Source organism: Pagrus major, chromosome 10 (assembly GCF_040436345.1).
Source record: "Pagrus major chromosome 10, Pma_NU_1.0".
NCBI lineage: Eukaryota > Metazoa > Chordata > Actinopteri > Spariformes > Sparidae > Pagrus > Pagrus major.
The window spans coordinates 17,296,852-17,305,795 of record NC_133224.1 but is presented as its reverse complement, the minus strand read 5'-3'; the positions used below and the strand labels follow the sequence as shown (position 1 = coordinate 17,305,795).

Genomic DNA, 8,944 nt, shown 5'->3' with positions numbered 1-8,944 from the left:
TCTTATCAAATCTTTTTTAGGTAGTTTGGTTGGGAATGAAAACACATGAACAAACACAAACCATAGCAGAGATTCCACTGTGGTGAACGGGTGAAGGACTTTGACCTCAAACGTTTCTCTTTGACGTCATCCCTCTCCATTTTTGAGGCTTTTGCGCTTGGAGAGGAAGGCGTTTGCTTCTTTGTGTTGTGAGAAAAGATTTGTTTTCAGAATCATATTTGTCTTTGGGTGACTGTGCCACAGCAACTGTAAACCACTGTAAACCCACTTCTCATCTCCAGGCTCGTGCTGGCGCGCCGCCATATAGATAAAAATATAAACTAAAATTTAAAAAAAAGTGTTAGAAATGATAACTATTCTATCTTTGAAATGCGTCGTATATCACATTTCAAAGGTTCATTCCTCATGTGGGGACACTGAAGATGGACTGAGTGGAGCTCAGGCGCAGGGCGCTGCAGCTGCACGACAGCAGATGGCACCGCTGCGCCGTCCTGTGTCTCCAGCTTGGCACAGAGACGCGTCCACGTTGTTCCCACTGTCTGCCTTCGCTCTAGTTCCCCTCCCTCCCTCCTTCCTTCCCTCACTCTCTCTCTCCCGGCTTACAGTATACACCTATCTATCTTCCACGAGCATCAGCACTCTCTCCATCAGTCTCCGCGATACGAGCGCTACTACGGCGCAAAGCATGGCATCTCTGCGCCCCGCAAAACCGCTCTCTGCCGCTGCTCACCTCTGCATCTTTCTGTTGACCGCCACGGCCTGGATGGCACTGCCGGGACCCGTGCGCTGTGACAGCGGGGCTTTAAACCGGCGCGGCGGGGAGGACCGTACGTTTGACATGGGCGGCGGAGACGGAGGCTCCCCGCCGGGCTTACCGACGCACGGCGACGAGGAAGCCGTGGGCGCGGAGAGCTCAGCTCGCTTCAGGAGAGCACTGTCCCGGGAAAAACAAATGTCCCTGCTCAGCAGTTCGTTCGTGCTCAAAGGGGATGCGACGCACAACCAGGCGATGGTCCACTGGACAGGAGAGAACAGCAGCGTAAGTAGCCTACCCCCTCTCCTCGTCCCGTCCCGTCACGACCCGTTGGTTCATGCACCATTCATACCATACACCTCTTTGTCACCTTCCACCATCCATCACTCCAGCCACAGCGCACACAACCAGAAACAAGTTATTGTTCTCACTGGAGGCTGCCGCTGCAGACGCACGCTGCGCAGCTCTCGCAGAGAACAAGGCACGGTGTGGGTTTTACGCATCCAGGTGGTCCAGCTGGACGCACGGTGGATGCTGTCAGGCTCCGGGCTTTGTTGACAGATCTGGACCTTTTGAACCTTTTACATGTCAGGAGTCCCACATATACCCACTCTGTCGCCCTATTACATCACATGGTGGCGGAGACTCAAGAGCATCTTGTTGTTGTCTGTTTACACTGCGCTGCGCAGGGAAATTACAGCGTTCACAGTGGAAGTTGTGATTATCCACGTCCTTTGTTTGAACCTCATTTCATATTAAATCGCAGTAGAATGAACATATGACGCCTTGACATAGGGAGACCCTTTAATGTTCAATTAGTGACCCGGGAAGGTCCCCTGACCCCACTTTGGGAACCACAATAATGAGCATTCTTGCCACTGTGTGTGATAACATTCAGAGGGAGTCCAAGGATGCGCCTGCGAGCGCACAGAGCGCGCACTAAACAGGCAGCTCGGTGCCTGATTTAGTCACACGAAGCCATGACTAAAATATTGATGGAGCTTTTTGTCCATGAATCTTGCAGTGCCTTGTTTATTTGTGGTTCGTAACGTGATTTGGCGCATATGAAACTGGATTTAGTAGCCTACTTTTTATTGTCAATGTCTGCATGTAGTGTCACTGAAGTGGATTTCAGACAGATGTTGTTCCAAAATCACAAAAAGTCCCACTGGGATTGAACAGTGATGTCGGCAGGGACAAAAATAGCCCAAAATGTGACACATCCATCCACTAAAGTGACCAATGAATTATATTATATTCCTAAAAGAATATTTTGAGGATATCAAAGTGATAATTGTATGAAGTGTGCTCATATATTCATACTGAGTGATTTGTCCTCAGGGTTAGGGCTAAGTGAGAGCAGCTACAATATGTAAACAAGAGCAGTCTTTGTGATGGATATTGACAGATGCCAGAGGGGGGATTGGTGCCGGTGTCTGGTGGGGACATCACTTGCAATCAGAGCCTTTTTGTCAGTGTAACACATTGCTGTTTTACTGGCACTGGCTGCAGGCGGCTCTGGAAAAAAAACAAAAAACAAACTAACCTGAAAATAATCTGACCGTGAAACAGCCAGCAGACCTATTTTACTCAAATTTGCTGGAGTTTCATGACAAACTGTCTGGTAAATAATGGAAACGGTGACATTTACAGGTAATGTTCAACTTATTGGATTATTGACAGAGGCGAGAGAGATTGAATTTAAAGCTGCTCTGGGTGCCTATACACATTTGTGGGTCCAGATGGCAGCAAGAAGTTGATATAGTTTCATTTCAGAAGGCAGGTATCGTGTGAATTTGCACAGTACGTTCATGTTTGCTTCCTTCAGGAACACAGGATCGGTTCATTTGAACCAAGATTATTACTGAGGGAGCGTTAATGAGTTCAGAACTGTCAAGTTTTGCACTCTGCAGCTTTGAAGTTGAACTGAAATTTGACTTCTACTCACTTTTTGTGTTAGGAGTTCTAATGATACTGTAGTTAAAGGCTGTGTTGTTCCAGAAGAGGATGAAACCATTTCTGGATATATTTGTAGAAACATGCTGGAGTCCCTGAGTGGGCGTTTCCCATGGAAGCGGCTGACTGACATCTGTGAGATAGTGTTGCTATAAATAGCCTTCAGACATTTGTCATCAAGGACACATGTTATGTGTTCTGTGATCATTTAATTGTCTGTCCTTCAACATTTGGGTTGGACCATGCTGTTAAATTTGAATTCTGCTTTTGGAGAGTGAAAGCTAGCAAGTTAGACTGACTAGCTATCATTCTGAAAGTGTAAGCTAGTTAGCATAGCTTGTTAACGTTTATGTTGATTCCTACTAGACTTCACTCAGTCATGTTACAGTAGCCTATATCAACACAATGCTGAGCCATTCCCAGCTAACTCAACACCATGTTCGGTAACAAAACTACTTGGTTAGTTTTAGGTAACAAAACTACTTGGTTAGTTTTAGGTAACAAAACTACTTGGTTAGTTTTAAGTAACAAAACTACGTGGTTAGCTTTAGGTAACAAAACTACTTGGTTAGGTTGAGGCAACAAAACTACTTGGTTAGTTTTAAGTAACAAAACTACTTGGTTAGCTTTAGGTAACAAAACTACTTGGTTAGCTTTAGGTAACAAAACTACTTGGTTAGCTTTAGGTAACAAAACTACTTGGTTAGCTTGAGGTAACAAAACTACTTGGTTAGGTTGAGGCAACAAAACTACTTGGTTAGGTTTGGGTAACAAAACTACTTGGTTAGTTTTAAGTAACAAAACTACTTGGTTAGCTTTAGGTAACAAAACTACTTGGTTAGTTTTAAGTAACAAAACTACTTGGTTAGCTTTAGGTAACAAAACTACTTGGTTAGCTTTAGGCAACAAAACTACTTGGTTAGGTTTGGGTAACAAAACTACTTGGTTAGTTTTAAGTAACAAAACTACTTGGTTAGCTTTAGGTAACAAAACTACTTGGTTAGGTTTGGGTAACAAACTACTTGGTTAGTTTTAAGTAACAAAACTACTTGGTTAGCTTTAGGCAACAAAACTACTTGGTTAGCTTTAGGTAACAAAACTACTTGGTTAGGTTTGGGTAACAAAACTACTTGGTTAGCTTTAGGCAACAAAACTACTTGGTTAGGTTTGGGTAACAAAACTACTTGGTTAGCTTTAGGCAACAAAACTACTTGGTTAGGTTTGGGTAACAAAACTACTTGGTTAGTTTTAAGTAACAAAACTACTTGGTAAGCTTTAGGTAACACAACTACTTGGTTAGTTTTAGGTAACAAAACTACTTGGTTAGCTTTAGGTAACCACACTACTTGGTTAGGTTTAGATAACAAAACTACTTGGTTAGGTTTAGGTAACAAAACTACTTGGTTAGCTTTAGGTAACACAACTACTTGGTTAGGTTGAGGCAACAAAACTACTTGGTTAGGTTTAGACACACACAGGAATCACCAAGGTTCTATTGATTTATTTGGTGAAAATGAATTTTGATCGCAGTTTCTTCTTTCAGGAGCTCAGAGCTGATCCACTCAAACAAACTTCCCAAAGTTGCTTCTGATTTCGAGGCACCATGATTCATAATGACTTGCAGGACTCTAGTATATTGGCATTTAAGACTGGGCGTTTAAAGATTTGACATTATCCCAATGGACTCCGGCCTTTCTTGTGATGAATTTCTGCATCTCCATCTCCTCTTTTTTTTTTTAAATGATGGCGATGAGTCCGCAGGGATGCTGGCGCTCAGTCTCTGCCAGTCATAGGAACTCCAGGTTTTACTTATCCTCAGTTAACTTGGCGTAGCTAGGTACTCTGAAAGGTCATTGAGACTGAGTTCATCCCAGCCTAATAAACACAGACAAATGGTCCCATTCAATTTCCCTAAGGCTGACATTTATGAGCAGCATGCAGATTGATGGGTGGGAAAAATGAATCGTTGCCTCCTGTCTTGTTTCATCATTTCATTTTGGAGTCTTGGAGGTTCCAAATGTAAGTCACTGATGAGAGGGTCAACAGCACCGAGGACCTCAGCTGTCACATCTGTCTTGATGATGGGTAATAAGGGATGAAATAAAAACCACCTTACTATAGCAATCTTTCTCAAAATATTCATTTCACTTCCAGGCTAATCATCACATCATTGCATCTTAATTGTATTCCATCTCTTACCGGACTGCAGAGTGTTTTGACAAGAGGATGAATTGGTCGTATAGGTATATCGTCAAAGTGCTGTTGTTGAGAACAGCTCTTGTGTAGTCCCCCCTGTCCCTGTAGCAGCAGCGGCGACAGTCACTTTACTTCGGTGAGCCTTGATTGGTCAATTGACGGCTCAGAGCATAAAAGAGCTTTCCCTCAGGCATCCTCCAGAGGTGTCCTTGAAGAGCAGAGAGCTAGTGAAGTGTGTGTGTGTGTGTGTGTGTGTAGGGGGGGTTAGATTGGATGGGAATGTGAAATTTAAATCAAATATAAACAGTGCAAAAGTAAAATGCCTGCTTTCCCTTCAGGTGCCACATCATTCACATTTTAAAATCCAATGTTAAGGAGGCCAAAGGTCACAGCCACAGATCCTTGATAATATTCATGAACCCTAGATTTAGAAACCAACATCGAATTACTGAGAAAATAACTCAACACTCAATTTCAGGCTGATGGAGGTCCCTTATCTCCGTGGGCTAAGTCATTTCTCAGTGGTAAAATTTGAGACCTAAACTACCGACGATTAAAAGTTACCCCGTGGTGCTATAATGGTCATTGTGACACTATTTCAAACGGCTTTTTACATGGATCAACTGGCAGATGAAGATCTTTTAGGGGAATATTGTCATTTTCACATAAATCCAAGGGAAAATTACCAAATTTTCCTTGACTGTTATTCATTTGACCACCTGAATTCAGTCAGTTTCACTGCTTATGCTAAGAAGCAGAGAAAGCTCATGTTCGCTACAGTAAATATAGGATTTTAATGTACTTGTCTGGAGAGGTATATACTCTGGGGATTTACTGTTGCACTTTCACACAGTTGGGTGACTTTCGAGGAGACAGATCTCAAAGAATTGTCAAAATTGAAGCAGCAAATGCCAAAACCCCAAGTATGGGACAAGATTCAAGAATGCTGATTCCCTACACTTCCCATAATGCAAGTGGAAAATGTGGCTTTTCAGGGGTCATTTTGTTTGACCGAGCTCTCCCAGAGCCGCAGAAAACATGACACTATTTTCACAAGCTGAGTAGCACTCCACACGACTCGTAGTGTCATTCGGATTTGAGAATTCTGGTCAACTGCGAAATAGAGAGAGATGTATCTGGCGGTGACATCACATAAAATTCCCACATATAGATGCTTTAACGTACTGAGCCGTGATTTAAAGATTCTGGTTTATGGACATTTCAGCGTACAGGGATATTATTTACAATCAAAAAAATAACACAAAGTCATTTTCACTGACACAGATATATAGACACATGCATGCATATAGAGAGGAAGACATCATGTGAGGGGACGTGAGACTGTATAATAAGATACCAGCCTCCTGAATGAAAAGAACCTCCACTATTGAAAGTAGTCCTTTTGTGCCTGCCTCTCTCTCCTCTTCCTGAGATGTTGACCGGCCTCGGGGAGCTCTGAGCTGTGTTCGTCTTCCCTCTATTTCTGTCTCCTCTCTGTGGTGATGAACAGCGACACTCTCTGTGCGCGCGTGTCCCTGATATGTGCATTTGTATCGCCAAGGAAACAGCCCTCAACATTTAATAGGGTTTCTCTATTTTGTGCGTATTGATTGTCTCACAGAGAGACAGATTACACATTGGTATTGCACTCACACCTTTTTTAGATCTGCAAGTGTGTGCACTTGCATGTGTGTGTTGCCGATCCCTGGCGGCCTGTCCCACAGTAACCTAAGTGATTAATGAGCGGCAAAAGGGGCGCTGACAGTCCGAACTCTCGTCCCACCCTCTACCTCCGTGGGGGAATTGTGGGTAATTCCTACCACTTCCTGGTTTAAGAGCCCTCCTGGGTGGGGTTGAATGAAAATAGAATAACACAGACTTTCAAGGATTTAAGGATATAAAAACGGCAAAATAAAGTAAAAGCTCACTTCATTCACTGTATAGAGGCATCAGTTTCTATAACCTGGCTGGGAGACAAGAGCCTGATATACAACCGTACAGCTTATCAGGACCAGAGATAAAGTCTGTTACTGAAATAAAATGGTTATATCAGCCTTAATATTCATTCACAACAGCTGGGTTGTGCTGATCAGGGAGAAAATGTGATAAATTGCTACTTTTCTGGAGCGTTGACATGCACTGATGGTTTGGAATGAGACAGAAGTGTTTCTTGACAAGCTGATGCACATAAACCTGTGATTATGCCAGCATGACTTACCCTTAAGTACCCTGATGTTTAGCAAGTATGATTTTTACCTTGCTGGCCACCTTAGTTCAGGATGCAAATATATTCTAATTAGCACTAACTACAAAGTTGACATCAGTTGAGGTTGATGGGAATGTCATTAGTATCTGCTGTCACCAAAGGTGTTACGCCTACGATTCATCCTGGGGGGTAACATTAAAGGGGCAATTTGTAAGATATAGGCCAGAACTTTAGTTTAAAACTAAAATGAACTAACATTATCAACAGAATGTGAAGAAACAACAGTGTTGATGTTATGTCAATAAAGTCTATGTACTGTGTAACAGAGATGTCTGCTGAAGTTAGCATGCTTTCCAGCTAACGTCGGCCTGTCCTGTATAATACCATAATACCACCTTGTGCTGCAAGGGGCGATAGCTTTCATAGTTTTCAGCTGTGAGATGCATGCGAGCGATGAGTTTGCCACGTTTTATAAGCTCTAATAGCTTCCAGGCAGTCAGCTAATAGGGCTAACTAGCTCCACGGCTAACTGAACTAATTAGCTAATGGCAGCTAGCTTCAGTCAAGGATAGCTTGTTTTGGAAGTACCTTTTGAATTCTGGCAATATTTTACAAACCGTTAATGTCTGTTCCAAATTTCCTATGGCAATCTGGTAGTTGTTGAGACATTTCACTCACAACCAAAAATCTGAGCCTGCTAGTGGTGTTATGAAAAGTGAGAGGGTCACCAAAGCCGTTGGGACACGCTGTCAAGACACCATGAATGTCTGCTTCAAATTTTGTTGAAATCCATCCAGTATGTTGCAACGGCTGAAAAGTCAGTGGATCAACAAAGATATTCATGCTCTGGGCACCATAGATGTATGTACAACATTTCATAGCAATCTATCCAATAGTTATTGAAATATTTCCCAGAAAAATGAAAATAAGAGTGAAGTCAGTGGGTCACGGCAGTCAAGTCAGTAGGACTCATCCTGTGGGGACCATGGATCCATTCAATAGCTAGTTGTTTCAGTCGGTATTAAGTGATTGGCGGACGAACCCTGCAGCCACTACTAGCCCCCGCTAGCTGATTAAATGTACATTTTAAAAAAATCATGGCATCTTGAGTACCTCCATGTTGTGTTTTCCTCCTCTTTCTGTACTGTATGTGGGTGCTGCTGGTGTCGGCTGATGCATATCAAATTACACAATGATCCACAATGCAGCATTTCATCCCAGCGACTTTAACGGCTGCTTTCAAGCACTTTGCCCTTGTTATTATTGTTACCTGATATCATCAGTCTCAATGTATTCATCATCACCATTTGTCCCCGTATTTCTCTCCCTCTTCTTCTATTTATGGTGTCGTTCATTTCACTTTCTATCTATAAAGAATCTGAGGTGATGCCACCTTTTACCCCCACCTTCTCCTCCATCGCTTCAGGTTACCTTACCAGCAACACCTTCAGATCACAAGGGTCATTTTAGCCAGTTAGGTCAAAGGATTATCTGCCGGCAGCATACATCTAATCTAAACACGCCATTGGTTGAATTTAAATTGAGTATTTAGAGGGAACCATAATGTTTTATAATAAGGTGCTTGCCTTTATTTGCATGAGAAATCATGTCTCATGCAGGTGTGTTGACACACGTATAAGCTCTAACAATACAGAGCCATGCTCTCTCTCTCTCCAGTCACACACACACACACACACACATGAACACACACACACACTAGGTCTCCAGGGTCCTGACTTAATGTGAAAGGCATTTGTTCACGCTTCACATACTGAACAGACAGTTCATTTGGCCCCTGGTTGTTCTGTGGTGGAAAATTATTTGCACATGTG

General features: G+C 42.8%; 1 protein-coding gene across 1 annotated transcript in view; it reads left to right on the top strand.

Annotated features, from left to right (window-relative positions):
* Positions 1–685: 685 nt before the first annotated feature.
* Positions 686–8,944, top strand: part of sorcs2 (sortilin-related VPS10 domain containing receptor 2) — a 357,654-nt gene continuing 349,395 nt past the window's right edge. Inside the window, exon 1 of the mRNA XM_073474430.1 lies at positions 686–1,039. Within this exon, the coding sequence (XP_073330531.1) occupies positions 686–1,039 (354 nt within the window). The remainder of the gene's footprint in view (positions 1,040–8,944) is intronic.